At 48.2% G+C, this 16,064-nt stretch overlaps 1 protein-coding gene across 7 annotated transcripts in view; it reads right to left on the bottom strand.

Moving 5' to 3' along the window:
* The window catches only part of NRP2 (neuropilin 2), a 116,457-nt gene extending 105,214 nt beyond the window's left edge, over positions 1–11,243 (bottom strand). For all 7 annotated transcript variants that reach the window (XM_005574027.5, XM_005574028.5, XM_005574029.4 and 4 more), the window contains exon 1: positions 10,393–11,243. In XM_005574027.5, the coding sequence (XP_005574084.1) occupies positions 10,393–10,465 (73 nt within the window). In that variant the 5' untranslated portion in view covers positions 10,466–11,243. The remainder of the gene's footprint in view (positions 1–10,392) is intronic.
* Positions 11,244–16,064: the final 4,821 nt, after the last annotated feature.

Below are 16,064 nucleotides of genomic sequence, written 5' to 3'. Positions count from 1 at the left end.
TACCTAGACCTCTAATGTACAAAGAAAATAAAAGGGACCTCTTCTTGGATGCTGGGAGGGAGGTAGCCAGAAGCAGTGTAGTGTCCAGGCCGCCTAGTTCCTGCTCTCAGCTCAGAAGGGCTTCTCTGCAAGCCCACTGGGGCTTCCTGGAACATGGTTTGAAACCCCCTAAATGGGGCCTCTGATTCCCTGTTACTTTAGAATGCTATGGAAAAGAGAAAGAGCAGATGACTAGGAGACATCTATTTCCTATGTATACCTGAGGGCACTTACGGGAGAAAAGCAATCAGTCTCATTTCCTCTGAAAATAATACTCTTTATTTACTTTATAATTTATTTCTTATCCACAGCATAATCCCACCTTGTCCCTATTTCCACAGCATTGTTTTCATTTAATTATTGGTAGCAAAGCAAAGAAGAAACTCTTTCTTCTACTTAAAAAGAAAGGAGGTTGTCACTTTGCCACTTACTCCACCAGGAAGTTTATTAGAAATAGCATTGGAGCAGGATCTAAAAGTCTAGTAATCAAGTCTAGTCTCACCACTAGCAAGCTGTGTGACCTTGGGTAAGTTAGTAGACAACTCTGAGCCTTTGTTTTCTCATCTATAGAATGAGAGGGGTGATTCTAAATGTCAGTTCCAGTGCTAAAATCCAAAGCCCATATAATGAGGTAGGGAAAAGATCCTATAACCCATAGATTGAGCCAAAAATTCAAAAGATTCTCTACCCTCCTAGACAATAAGACATTTATTCAAGGTGCTACCCCTGTTCTATCTGCTTGGTAAGCCTGAAACAAAACTCCAGGATTCTTCAGAAAACACGTCTGTCTTGCATTATGGGGAGTTCAAATGTCTCCTTTAATCACGTCAGGTCTACTGACACGAGTTTCTTTTTGTAACTGAGTCTGTGGCTGCATATTTATAAATATTATGGATACACAGTTCTGTGTGTGAGCATGTCAACAACAGTGATGCATGAAAAGAAAAACCAAAAGCAGTTTCTTCAAATCCCTCACCCAGATCATCTAAGTCGTTGGCTCAGGGTTTTAACCAAATTTTGCTCACCAACCCGGAATAAGCTGCGTTTTAAGAATTATTTCTGTGAGCTGAGGCTGGATTTTGTTTTATTCAAAGCAACTTCAGCCTGTCACAAGACAGTCTCATAAAATCTGTATCTTGGCTTAAGCTGGGAAGAAATGAGCCAATCCATCAGCCCAGGAATGTGGCTGTTTGACCACTTCCTAAGGCAACTGGGAAGGGATGCAATCTACTCAATTTATGGAGACTGGTGGCAGTGAATGATGCATCCTGAAGGCACAGCAAATGGAAATCCTTCTGAACTTTTGCAATGATAAAGTTCAAAATCTGAATAAAAGGGCCATCTAGGAGGGAAGGAGAGAGGGAAGCAGAGAGCAGGAGAGGAAGCCAGCATATGAGTTTGGAAATGAATAAAGAATGAAGCAAATTTCCCTCTCTTAAAACACCTCCAATGAATTCACCTAGGAGAGAACTGGAAATTGGGTATGGAAATGGGGCCTTTTGAACATCTCTCCCCTCAATCTAGATTCTAAAAATGAAGCCTCATTTCATCGGTGAAATGTAAGTTTGATGCGATTACCTCTTCTGACCTCGAGTCATGCCACCTGTGGTAACCTTGTTATTTGTCATCTTATATCATAAACAAATGCAATTCCAATAGGGCAGCCGATATAATGTCATTAGTTTGTATTTATGTCCGCTCTTTTCCAGCCCTCATTGCAAATGCAATTTTGATGCCATTGATGAGAGATCTGGGATTACAATTCCTGACCATTTTAGCAGACATTTGGGGAAGGAAACAGAAGAATAATTTTGAGGTCTCTCCAAAAACCAAAGGAGAAAAAAAGGTAATATAATATTTTCTTCATTTATTTTGATTAACTGAAGCTTATGTTGAAACATCAATGGCTCCCCATTGGTTAGCAAGTGAAACCCAAACCTCTTTGCCTAGCAATTTGGGCCTTGAATTGAGCCCAAGCTATTATTTCTAATCTTATTTGCAATTATTTCCCACCATACATTCTAAACTGCAGCTTCTGAGTGTTCCCCAAACAAACCCAGCATCCATTTCTCTACTCACACCTTCCCCTTCCCCTGGTATGCCCTTTCCTGCTCTAAATCCTGCCTACCCTCTCGCTCCAGGCTGCCTCTGCCCTTTCTCTTCTCCCATACTGGGAGTGATCTTTCTCCTCTGTGCATCTGAGAGGCTGAAGCTCTTTAGCATCTTCTGAGATGTGTGAGAGTTCCGGAGGGCCTTATCCATTCTACTGAGCCACCAGCAGCTTGAAGTCATGACTCCTTGCTGACCCATCTGTGGCAGGCCTCACAGGATCAAAGCAGAGCCTTTCCCAAAAGCCAGACTCATCGAGATTTGTTGAATTAATCAATTAAGAAGTGACCAAAGGAACATCAAAAGTCTCACTAGATAGGACAGACTCTGAGAGTTCTATCAGAAATTATTCTGCGGCCACAGCTACTGCTCTTCCTTCTCCACCCCCCGCTGTTATTAAGTGCAAATGTTTCTTAGTGGTGAATTGAGAGTTTGAATAACTTGTTTGAAATAATAATAACTAGTCACAAGTAGGTCAAGGTAGAGTTAGTGTGAACTATGTCTCCTAGAACACCCTAATGCAGACAATACTGATAAAGTTCAAAGCACATTCTTATTTTATTTTATTTTATTTTTGAGATGGAGTCTCACTCTGTCGCCTAGGCTAGAGTGCAGTGGCACAATCTTGGCTCCCTGCAAACTCTGCCTCCTGGGTTCAAGCGATTGTCCTGCCTTAGCCTCCCAAGTAGCTGGGATTACAGGCACCCACCGCCATACCCAGCTATTGTGTGTGTGTGTGTGTGTGTGTGTGTGTGTGTGTGTGTGTGTGTATTTTAGTAGAGATGGGGTCTTGCCATGTTGGCCAGGTTGGTCTCGAACATCTGACATCAGGTGATCTGCCCACCTCATCCTCCCCAAGTGCTGGGATTACAGGCATGAGCCACCATGCTCGGCCATTTTAATTTTTTTTTTTTTTTTTTTTTTTGAAACGGAGTCTCGCTCTGTCACCCAGGCTGGAGTGCTGTGGCCGGATCTCAGCTCACTGCAAGCTCCGCCTCCCGGGTTCCCGCCATTCTCCTGCCTCAGCCTCCCGAGTAGCCGGGACTACAGGTGCCCGCCACCTCGCCCGGCTAGTTTTTTTTTTTGTATTTTTTAGTAGAGACGGGGTTTCACCGTGTTAGCCAGGATGGTCTCGATCTCCTGACCTCGTGATCCACCCGTCTCGGCCTCCCAAAGTGCTGGGATTACAGGCTTGAGCCACCGCGCCCGGCCCGAAGATGCTGACTATTACTTCATCACTAAGCCATTTGTTGGTATTGGATTTTCTTGTGCTTGGTTTCAACCCACCTCTCTCTACTCAACCCCTCCTCATTTTCCTTTCTCTAGCCCCTAAAATGCCTTTGGGGCACATCTGTTTTATTTTTTCCCCTTTATCCAAACAATTATTATTAGCATTCAGTCCAGTAATTTGCAATTCCCATTATCTTCTCTGCTGAAAGACTCTCCAGAACCTGGTCACTGGTAATCACAGGATTTGTGGAGGTGGGAGCAGGGTACCACGGCCACGTGCACTCAGCTGGCCGGCAGACTTGTGCAATCTGTGCTACTGAGAGCTTCTCTTTTGTTACTCCCAGCCCCTCCTTTTTTTCTGGATTAGATCATGACTCCTTTATGAAGACCCAGAGGGAAATGGGATTATTAAGAGTCTTGCTGGGTAAAAGCTATTTTGTCTTTATGATGACTTTTTTGAGTTCAGCTGCTGAAGGGCCTTAGTGCCAGAGTAGAAGTTATTACACATTCAGGAGAGCGCCTTAAACACAGTGTTTCCTGCTGAGCACACTCTCAGTGATGAAGGATGGAAGGGGAGGAAAAGGAAAGGAAACGAGAGAGAGATTAAAAAGAAAATAGGAGGTAAGAATACTGAAAACCGAGGAAGAAGGAGGAAAAAAATGCAAGGGAGACATAAATCCAAGATAAGAACCCAGCAGAGAATATTCTCTGAAGAAGAGCGTGGCAAGAGATAATATGGTGCTTACAAAACACAGAGGTTTGGTGGTGGAAGAACTGAGAATAAGAATTATTTTTAAAATGTCATAAAAATAAACTTATACCGCAATGGTTATAGCGTGCTTGCAATGCTCATAAGATTCCATTAACCCCACTGAAGTTTTAAAGATTCAGTGACTTCAGAATAGGCTTTATATGTGCCAAACAGTATTCTACATAATCCGACATAGCGTAACAACCCTATGAAGTAGGTATTGTTACCAAACACATTTACAGACAAGGAAACTGAGGCACAGAGACTAAGTATCTGATCACACAGGGTACTTAGATCACAGAGCCAGCAAATGGCTGAGCTAGATTCTAAACCTAGGCAGTCTAGTTCCCATGTTTCAGAAGCTGGGAAGGCCAGGGATGGTCCCCCCAAAACTTCTCAGTGGCACACCTACTTGGTAGCATTTAGGGAAAGACAAACATTTTGCCTGTTTGAAAACCCCCTTTTCTCTGCCTGTGCCAGTACTCTGCCTGTGTGAACAACCAGAGATGTGTTTGAGGCTGGGGTGTGAGTGGGCTGGAAGCACTTAACACCTTCTCCACTCCCTGTACACACAGGCACTCAGCTCCTTGTCATCCTGGCCCTCTTGCCTGTGTTCTGGAAACCCCAGGCATGGGGCTGGGGAGGGGGGATTGAGGAAGTGAGGGAGTGATGGATAGGACGTTCAGGTCTGAAACCATGTATCACAACATCAAAGGGTTGTTTTAGTTTTGTGGCTTTTTTTTTTTTTTTTTTTTGCCAACTCCTATTTCTCTCCTTTCTTCTCAATCCTACTCTTCTCTATCCTAAATGCCACATTGTTATTGTTCTACTGGATAGGAGCAGCATTTTCAGAAATGGGGGATTTATTTTTATAGCACAGCTGGTCTGCCAAAGGTCACATAATTTGGCAACGTTCCCAGTGGTTAAAAATTAATTTCTCCTTATTAATACAACCAAGGTCCCAGAAGATCGGAGCTCAGCCTTATCTAAACTTGACAGCTTCCTAAACCTTTAGAAGATGCTTTCTCCTGGAGGGCCAGCCATGATACAAGGCCACTGTGTCCTGGAATCCAACTCCACTGAATCCTGTTAGGCAATGAAACCATTAAGCCTTTGGCCATTTCTCATCAAGGCAGATAAAGCTTTGAAAAATACTGTAGGATCTCCAGGACAAACTTCTGCAGCATCTTCCAGAAATGGGTTAATTAAAAAACAAAAACCAGCAAATAGCCGAGTCCTTACCTTGAAGGAACAGTACAAAGACTAACTTCTGGTGATCAATATACTTATCTGCCACTCGAGGAAGGTACCTCAAAGATTATCCAGTTGCAAATGGATGGTCAGATAATAAAATATCTCAAACATGTAAATAATACTACAGCCATTGCCCAGATGTCATTTTTCAGGTCCTTTCTTGTCAGTTGAAGAAATTAAAAAGGCATTCTGCTCTTGCTCTATCTTTCAAAACAGGAAGATCTCAGCTCAAGTTCCTAAAGTCTTTCCAAACTGGACCTTTGGGGAATGTATTTGGAAACCTCTTTACCTGGCTCTTGAATTCCGTCAACTCAGAATTGTCTTACACTCAGGTCACCCTGAGTCAGTTCATTTTCTTAATTGCTTTAAGGAAGACTTGAGTGAAATGAAAAACACCAGGGTCCACAGAATCATCTGGTCCCTGGTGTCTCTCCCCATTGACCCCAGACCCCTCCCTCACTGTTATTTGTATTCGTGCCTCACTGCATATGAATTGGCATTTGGACTCCTAGCTTTTTCTATGCCTGGAAGATAGAAACTGGCCTTTCTGATGCAGAATGTGGACTTGATACATTCAACAGCAGGGGATCAGGGCCATTTGGTAGACAGCGGGAGTCCTGTCTGGGTAGCCTGGGTTCCAGTCACTGCAGCCTTCCAATCTTTCATTTTGCCAGTTGAGTGCTCCGTGGCTTAATGTCTGAGGGCTCTATGGGATGACATAAAACTCCAAACCTGATGTGCTGCTTGCGCATTCACAATCCTACCAGGCACCGCTTGGATGAGTAGGGGCCTGCCCCGAGCCCTTTGGGGAGTGCTCCTCTTGCCACTGTCTTGCACTGTGTGCTCTGCTGGCAACTGGCCACAGTTTCCCTACCTCCAGGAGCTGATCACGGGGAAAATGTTTACTGGGCACCCATTTAATGTGGGCATGAGACCAATCCCTAGAGCCTAGAGCAGGCCGTCGGCGTAAAATCTAGTTTATAGTTTACTTGCAAATTATGCTCGCCCATGGCCATCCCACATTTTGGGGAGAGAGGCTGAAAGAAACACTTCAAACCCTTATCCGGCGCCTAGACCGTCATTGCTTCTCTTTCAGGATTTGTTTGAACCCAGACCTGTCTCCCACAGCCAATTTACACCTCTTATCTGATCATCCAGTCCAGACGGAAGGGTGAATTGACCGAAAATCTGAGTGTGTCCCTGGCAATGGCGTTAAAACCCAAGCATAGATCAAAGCTCTCCAGACGAGGAGGGGAGGGGTAGATGGTTATGGGGTCTGGGTTCTTTTGGGCCCAAGCGATGTGTCCCGGAGGTGGGGACATTAGGGCTGGGAGTTGCTACCATTTGAAGAAATCCATTGCCAGGACTTGAATGATTTCCTGAGCAAAACCCAGTCCCCGGCAGATCATGATTAACTCCAGCAAAGGGACGTTCCTAGGGGGCGCTGATAGGGAATGGCTAGCGCCAGGGGGCTCTCCTCTCTGTCTGAAACCGAAAGGAAAGGAGGTGGAGGGAGGGGAGACGAGCAGGGAGCACACGCCAATAAACCTGAGCGTGGATCTCCTACCCTTCAGAAGAAATTCAGCCAGAGCCGCAGAAGCCGCAATGCATATGGGCTAGATCTCCTAAAACTTGGTCTGGAAAGCTGATTCCCGACGTTCCCCAACCTGGATGATTCTCAGAGGGGCGACAAGTCCATTCCAAATCCCTCCCCCACCTCCAAACATTAGGGCTACCGGCGCCCCCCACCCAGCCGCTGGACGCCTGCAACCCGTTGGGAAAGACCGGGTGGGAAAGACCCACGGCGCAGCCAGCCCGAGGCGAAGGGCGGGGGCAGCCGTTTAATCACAGCGTGCCTCGCCTCCATTAACTCGTGTTGATATTAAAAAGAAATCAATCAGTGAAAATGAAGCATCGGCCATGAATATTTCTTTTTCTCACGTGGAAAAGCAAAGAGCGAGGCGGCTGGGGAGGAGAGGCGGGAACTCGCCGGCTACTGCAGGCAGAGGCTTCTCCGGAGACCAGAGCTGCAGCCGAGACCTAACTTTCCGGCCTTGGGCAGCGTTGAGGAAATGCCGCAGGTTTTCCCCTGGGGGTGTCCTTAGGAGGAGGAGGAGGGCACAAGCATGGAGTAGTTGGAGGCGGCCAACTTCGCGGAGGCTTCAGCCTCGGTTTTGCTTTCGCTGAGAATATTTTTGCTTAATAGAATGTTTATGGATCGCTGGGCTGTGTTTCTGCTGCGTAGCCCAAACAAATCGATGCGGCGTTAGAGACGGCGCTGGGGTCGGGGGGGCGGGGGGACGGGGAGGGGGAGGGAGGTCTAGGAGGAGAGCTGAGAGGCTATCACGTCCCCACCACGTGGATGGCCGCGCGCCGCGTGCTCTTCACCTGTTTCTGCGCACCGGCGGGCGCTGGGCGTGCTGCGCTTCTACAGGCTGTGCAAGTTGCGCGCATTCCTGCGGCTCAAGCTGGCTCCTTCCCGCCTCTCTCCGCCCTCCTCTCCGAAATCCCACCCCACTTTCCTATCACCCAGTTGGGCCAGTGCTTGGATTCCCAAGCCAGCCGGCCTCGGCCTCTCGCCACTCAAAGCCAGCTCTCTAGGGGTCGCGGTGAGCCTGCCGCGCGGAGAGGAGCGCAGGGGACTGGCTGGGGACTGGCGGGGACGCCTGGGGCAGGGAGGGAGACAGGCTAGCAGCTGCACTGCGGTCTGGCGAGGCGGAGGCGGCGCAGTGAGGAGAGGGGCAGCCTGGTGCGCGTCGCCCATGCGGCCTCCCAGCCACGCGCCGCCCAAGGTGCCGCGCGCCTCGACCGCCGTGTTATTTGCTCAACTGCTCCCCCGCGCGCACCTTCTGCCCCATCTTGCTCCTTCCCAGAACTGGTTCTCGTCGCCGGTGGCGGCGGCTGAACCAGGCCCCCCGTCCGGGCCGGCGCATACCGGGTGAGTCAGAGGTGTAGCTCGGCCTCGCCCTGGCCACCCGCTGCCGGCTCCCCGGGTGCCAGTCCGTTGCTCCGCCCGAAAGCCTGAGCAGCTCACGGCTTGAGATCGCATTTTGGGGAGCTGGAGGTCCCCGGCAGGTCCCAGCTTCGAATCCCACCCTGAGATCCCACCCCGAGTCCGAGGTTGCCCCGAACTCCGCGCCTCTGGGCTTCTCTGGAAGTGACGCAGCACTGCCGGGGGTTGGGATGGGAGGGGGTTCTGCAGTGAGCGCGGGAGGCAGGTGGCAGAGCGGGAGTGGGTCCAAGCGGGTGTCGCGCACACACGTACACACACTCCAAGCAGCGCTCGGGGACAGATGTGCGAACATCTGGGGTAGGAGATGGCCCCTGAGTCTTTACGACCCCTCCCGCTCCGCACAGCACACGGAACCTGAAGTTGCATGTGTGTGCGCGCCGGTGTGAGTGCCAGTGTGTGCGCGCTCGCGCGCTGGGGCCTACCGGAGTCCGTGTCTGAATACATAATATACTGTGGGCATCCTCATGGCGCGCGCGCGTGTGCACACACACACTGCGAATCACACAAACATACATAATTTACGCAGCATCCAGGTCTGTGAGAGGTAATTTATTTCCGCTTCAAGCTGGGAATTTAGAAATAAGGCAAGAAGGAATGGGGGAGGCCCAGAAAATCTCCCCAAGTGGGACCCCCCACCCATCCCTTTGATAGGATTTGCAGCTGCCCTGAAGACCACTTATGGCAAAGAAAGAGCTGCAAGCCATTTCTTTGCCAAAGAAATGGCAAAGGCATTTCTGAATTTTCTTCCCCCTTCAAATAAATGCCCAAGCTTAAAGTGGTGCGTGTGCTGGATGGGGGGCGTGGAGAGAAGGAAGGGTGACAGTACCAGATGCAAAGCTAGGACCCACTAGCTGATGTTCTGGGGGATGCCCAGGAGGCTGCAGAGTTAGCCCTGCCACTGCCGCCATCACCTTGCAAGTGCCTTGGGTGAGGGCACTTCGGGAAGGCTTTTTCGCCTTTCTTTCACCCGTTTCCTCCATAGATGGTTTCTCCATCTCCAGTCACCTGTAGCAGCTGCTAAGAGTTTTGTTGTCAGATTCCAGGCACTGTTCTCAGTGAGGTAGAGAGGCTAACTCTAGAGAGTGGTCCCAGGAAGGAAGCACAAACCCCACTGCATTCCCCATGGATTCCCCTTTCCAGAGCCTTGCCGCTCCCCACAAATGCGGTCCCCAGACTGTTCTGGGCCTCGAAGTGCTCATCTCCACAGCGGCCTGTCCACACACCCTTTTTGGCAGTGGTTGAGAACAAATTCCACTCAAAAGTTTCTAACCACGAGTGAGAGACCTTTGAGGGCCTGCAATTTGTTTTAGCTAATAAGAATTTCTAAAAGAACATATGATTTACTTTCCCAGACGACACATGGATGAAGAGAGAAGAGACCAACTGTCTTGGTTGCCAGCAGTGCCCAACCCCAAGCCCCTATCTCAGCCACAAGCCAACTTGCTCCACCAGCCTGAGCCCTATGATTCTGAGGCATAACCAGCCATTCTCCAAAGAATCGACAGCATTTGAAAACCAAAACGAAACTCTTGTCTTTCCCAAGCCCTTCAGTGAACATTGCTCCATGTAGCTAAGTGGAGGGAATGCAAATGATTTATATTGCACTGGCTGGTTGGAGAAACTCAAGGGAGATGTGTTCTGCTTCAAGACAGGGGAAAAAAATTCCCAAAAACTGTAATGCAAAGGCTTTGTAGTATTTTTAAACCTTTGATTCAGTCCATATGTGACATCTGAACACCGCCAAATTCTGTTTCAAAACACACACACACACACACACACACACACACACACACACACACACACTCCTAGCAGGAGAGAAAAGTTGGGTTTTAGCAACAGTGGTGGTGTAGGAAGGGCCGGCTGGGATCTCTCTTTAAATTATTGAGTACTGAGGGAGCCTCCTTCTGTGCCTTTCTGCGTGGCCTTCCTGCTTTAGCGGTCGCTTTTAAAGGGGAAACCATGTTGCAATAAATAGAAAAAACTTTCAGTGGCTTACCTGGTTGGCCTCTCACTTGGTGTCTTGAAAAGTAGAGGGCTAAGAAAACCCAGGTGAGAGGAAACATATCCATTTTGGAGAAGGTGGCTCTCTCCAGAGCTGGGTTCGTAGGTTTCTTGTTTAAATCTTTGTGTTTTTCTCTCTTATTTTCTTCCGTGCAACGTCTTATGCAGAGGTTTCTAATGGTCAGTGTTTCCCTCCTGAGTCCTGGTGGCTTGTCTTCACCTTTATTCTTGCTGGAATTTCCACCTCACCAGGAGGAGAGTAGCTCCTGAAATCAGCAAAGAGGGAACAAGCCGGGAAGAGGACACGGCTTTCCTCTCAAAAACAAAACGCATGTATGTTCTCTCCAGTTCCTCAAAGTGTCATTTCCTTTATCCTACAATATCACGAGTATTTCCCGAAAGCCAAGCGTAACAATAATGATAATAATAATAATTAAAGCCAAGACTTGCCTTGGGCATCACACGGCCCCCAGGCAGCAGTGTGATCTCAGAGGCGTAAATTGACACACATCCCGCGGCACCCTTGACGGACACGCGGGCAGAGGCAGCAGCCGCTGGACAGCCGGAGTGGAAGGCGGCCGCCCTGCTCTTGTCCTCGCCGGGTTCCCCCGGCGGGAGCCTCCACCAGCGGCTACACCCGCTTGGCCAGCCTCTCGAGGGGAGTCTGAGAAAGGAAGCTGCTGCTGCTGTTGCTGCTGGTGGTGCGGCGGCTGGGATCGCCTGGGAGTGAGCGAGCCCCTCTCCGAGTTCGCTGGCGCCCGCCCTCACCTCCACCTCGCCCAGTGTCTGCGCGGCTGAGGATGTGCTGGGGGCCGGCTGCAGGCTGGTGCCTCGCTCGTGATCTCTGCCTCCCCTCCGGCTCCCCACTGCCTTTTCAGGCCGAGCAGCATGTGGATGTCAGAGCCGCGGCAGAGCTATCCGATTACGCGCCGGCTCAGGGCCCGCCCCTTCTGTGTTCCTGATTAAAGAGGCAGCCGCGGAGACGCGCGGCGCAGAGCCGAGTGCCGCGGCACCCACCTCGGGCGGGGCGGCGGCAGCTTCTCCCGGGCCGCCGCAGGATCGAAGTTAAGGCGGCGCCTACCCCACAGCCCCTCGCCCGCCCCGCATCTCCCGATCGCCCCCGCGCACCTCCGCGCCGGGCCTCCAGTGCGTAACGCCCTGGGGAAGAAGCGCCCCCCGGCACCTCCAGGGCGCGCTGCCCTTGGCCGTGTCGCCCCCACCCGAGGGAGACCCCGGGGGAAGGGGGGGAAGCCTTGTTCCCCCTGAATTCCACGACTCCGATGCCACACACGCAGAATCCAACACAATGCCACGCGCAATGGCGTTACAAGAGGAGTTGGGTGGCGTACGGTGTTTGGGGTAGCAAGCCGGTCGGCAGCTCAGCCATGCATTCGAACAGGCAGCGGTGCGTGGCGGCGACACACACCGTCAGCCCGGGCTGAATAAAACCCCAAACACTCGCTGCGTTTACTACTCAGATCCTTTGTTATGTCCCAAACATGCTCTGCTCCTCTCTGGGTTAGGATTTCGTTATCCCTGCGCTTTTAACTTGTAACTATCCTAAAAAGAGGAAAGACTTTCTTCAGCAAAGGATTTCTTCAGGTAATTAAATTGGATTCCCTCAAGTCCCCCCGAAAAAGTATGGGTGCTTGAAGGCTTCTCATCCAAATGCTACTGTAACTACGTCTATTCACATTTTCCCCCATAGAAACGTGGTCACAAAGCCCAGAGAAAGAAAACAGCATTATGCCAACTATTTTTAAATGGAGGCGTGAAAACTGTTTAGAGGGAACTGCAAACTAACAGTTGGGGAAACACTTGTATCTTTGTTTCTGAGGATGGCTTTGTGGATTCCAAACTGTCTTGCTTCACCAGACACCTATTACTACATTATCATAAAGACTCCCACAGAAACAGCCTAAATTACACCCTGCACATGTACACCTTTTCTGCCACAAAAGAGGTATATGAAAAATAAGAACATTCAGAAAACTGTTTACAGATTAAGATTTTTTTAAATTAAGAAAGTAAAATTTTCCGTAGATTAAGAAAAATACAGTTTCAGTGACAAGGAACACACACCTGACTGTCCCATTTTCTTCTTGGCTTGCACTTGTGGATTCTTCTGCGTGGTTTCCCTCCTTATCTGGACTTGCCCATTAGCTTTGTTTATCACTTTTCGTGTTTGAAAAATCTGTAACTCCCACTTAACTGTTATTTACACTGAGATAACCAAAACAAAATTCAATCAGAAGTGATTTGCAAATAGTTGAGCCAAGCTGTGTTGGGGGTGGGGCGGGATTTTAGAGTGGAAATCCACAGGCTGAGTGTCACGCAGTTAATCTCAGATGCCTGGTTGGGAAAGGCACCGAGCAGAGGCCTCTGAGCTCTTCCAGGGAGCATGTCTCCTGGCTAGCCTAAAATGCTGCCTTTCATTCCCTCTTTGCCTCCCTCCTTCCCCTTCCTCCCTCCTTTCCTTCCTTCTTCCTTCCTTCCTTTCTAGGCTTGAGAGAACATCCACATCATTAAAAACTCCAGACTTAAATTTCTCCTCTTTAAAGCTCAATTGTAAAGAATGACTCCAAGCCTCAAATATTTAACAAAGTAAAGAGGCAGTTCGGATTATTAACCTTAAGCAGAGATCCTAGTTTATGCCATTGCCAAGATGCTAATCTAAGGACAAACAACACTATCTGTAGTGACAGTCCCTGAATAGAGAGGGTCATTTAGTATCACCTCTCCCCGCCACTCACCAGGCATGCCAAACCATTTTAGCCAGTGCCCAACGTGGGAGACTCCTATTTCTGAGAATAATGTAGCCTGGGTTTAGGTGAAGGGCACTGTGAAAGGGGCAAAGAAGAGAGAAAAAGTAAACCTAAAGTCCACTGGAGAACCATAAGAATGACAACCCTGGACTTCTGGTCTTGGGGTCTCAGGGATGAAGGTCCCCATCAGGCTGCTTCCAGAGTGGAGAAAAGTGAGAATCAGTTTTATTCCTGGACCTGGTTGCCCACACTATGACTTTTCATTTATCAGAGGTGTCATACAGGGGATGCTCACTTACTTCCTGGGAGTCCTCTGTGCCAGGGCTGCAAGACTTCTCACTGCCCTTGAGTGAAGGCCTTATTTCCTGCAGCTGGACAGAGAGTGAGTCTCAGGTTTCCATCCCTGGGGACTCAAGCTGCCAGACCATTTTTTAATCCTCTAGGGGGCAGCACTCAATAAATAATGGTAACACCACCTAGGGTCACACTTCTGGTGGTGCTTTTAATTGCAAGGAGTTCAAAGTGCTTTATCAGACCAGGAGATTCAGAGTGAGGCCGATCTCTCCCCAGCCTACTCTGAACAAGACCCCACCGGCCCAGGGAGGGCTTAGAATTGTTTTAACCTAAGAAAACACAAACCCCACATGTGCCACATGGAAAACAAATCTTTAGGGAAATTCTTCACACTGGGGCTGGCTCAGACCTGCCAGTCTTGTTTCCCTCTAGACTGGGATCTCAGGGGTTGACTGCAGTTGGTTTGGTTTCCACCAGAGGTGTAGCAGTAAAGAGCTAGGCACTGTGCTTTTCAGCATTGTGTGAGTCCACCTCCCTGGCCATAGGGAAGCCTGACTACCCAAAGGCCAGTGTCAAAAATCGGGTTTGTGAAAAGAAACACTGAGCTGACTAGAAAATAGCTAATTAGCGAAGCTGAGATTCCTGGCCACATTACTGACTCACCTAGGATTTTTCATGTCATTATCCTTAATTGTAAAATAATACTAGATAATCCATCCCACATTCCATTCCTTTGACGGGAAGGGATGTGGAGGAACATGAAACGGATTGGTAAATGATGCTAACAGAAAGCTGTTACCAAGCCACACCCCCGTGGAAAGTTAAGTGTTCCCCCCTAGACAGTCCCAAACCTTAGGGTATATCAACATCACCTGGAGCAAGTGTTAAAAATTCAGATCCCTGGGAACCATCTTCCTGCAGATGAAATTCCGTGGGTCTGGAATGGTCTTTGGGAATCTGTATTTTTAACCCACATTTTAGGTGATTCTGATGCAAAGCCTCCACAGACCAGTAGTTGGGAACTTCTGATCTGATATGTTATATTTACACACAGCCTTCCATAAATGCTCTTCCGTTGAAGGAAACCCGGACAAGTATTCCTACACATTTCCTCTCTGGGTACTTTTCAATATGGGGCAGATGTTTCAGGTTTCTTGGAAAAACTACCAAGAACATGTTCTCGAAAATGCTGGAGTGGTGGAATTCCCAGATTTACCTGTGACCTTTAGCAGCAACTGCAGAGAGTCAATTTGAAAACACCAAAAGCCTCGCCTCATGCAGGCAGCAGCTTTGCAGGGACATGTTCAAAGTACCGGCTGATGGGTTTATGAGCTGGAGTCAGACCTTTCACCACCAGCCCACTCAACCATTGGTGGTTACTAGAGGTTCGTTTCAGGTATGCGTTTCCATCTGTGTTCATCCCACTGTACTTACGAAATGCTCATGGATGCATGACTATGCCAGAGGTATGAGAGCAAGACAGAGATTTAGGTCTTGCCTCTCGGGAACACAGGATCTAAAAGCTCCAGAAGTTTCATGCTTCCACAATAGATACCATGTGTCACATAGCGCTTCCCCTTATCGGAGCCCTAACATCAATAAGCTCTCACCCTGAAAAGGGGAGATCTGAGGCATAATTGCATCTTAATCTGTAATTTACCACACTGCGCTAGTTAAGGTTTAGCTACATCTGTCTCAGAAGCTTCAGTTAAAATGGAATAGGTCCTAATTTATTAGTCTCTCTTTTGTTTGATGTCAAAGTCCAGGTTTCTGGTCACTAAGTTTTTTTTTTTTTCTTACTCGCCTTTTAAAAAATCAACTTTTTTTCTTCAGCATACTTGAATATTGCCCAGTAGTTTCTATTTGACATTTCTATTCTAAATCGATATTTCTAGTATATTCTATTTGGTGGGTTTCCGGAATCCTTACAGATTTCCATAAAGTATTGAAATCTGCTTCACTCCACAGTGTGTCTATATCTCATTTCTTCCTCAGACACAAACACTGGATCTGGTAGGAGGGACCCTTATGAGACAAAATTTAAAAAGCAGCAGCAAAATGTGCAAAATTCATTCAGACCTCCCTGGAATCCTTGGAAAAAGAACCTAAAGAAGTCCTATTGCTTCCTCCAGTCTGCCTGGCTTTAGCATGAGTCTGATCTCTCTAAGCTACACTAATTTTTCTACCTTTGAGGCATAAGTATATCAAAAAGTCCCAGTCAACCCTCTTTCTTAGAACAGCACTCTCTAATAAATCTTCTGCAAGGACAGCGGTCTCTGTGCTGTTCACATGGCTACTGGGCATTGGAAATGTGGCTAGTGTGAATGAGTCACTGAATTGTAGGTTGTATTTAATTTTATTCATTTAAATGTAAATTGCCACAGGTGCTTACCACCTACCATGTTGGACAACTCAGTTTCAAAATCAAAAGACCAGAGCTGAATAATTCCCATAGAAACCCACAGAAATTCACACCCTTATCAATCTCTGTGGTTACCATACTTGTTTGCCAAGAAAGGAACCCCAATATCAGCAGAAGTTCTGACTGCCAAGGCAGCATTTGAAAATGCTCACTGTCTGTTTGACTAAGGAAGACAAGGGCTAGCTT

The sequence above is a fragment of the Macaca fascicularis genome, chromosome 12 (assembly GCF_037993035.2).
Source record: "Macaca fascicularis isolate 582-1 chromosome 12, T2T-MFA8v1.1".
In the NCBI taxonomy this organism is placed as follows: domain Eukaryota; kingdom Metazoa; phylum Chordata; class Mammalia; order Primates; family Cercopithecidae; genus Macaca; species Macaca fascicularis.
This window is presented reverse-complemented; position numbering and strand designations above follow the sequence as displayed.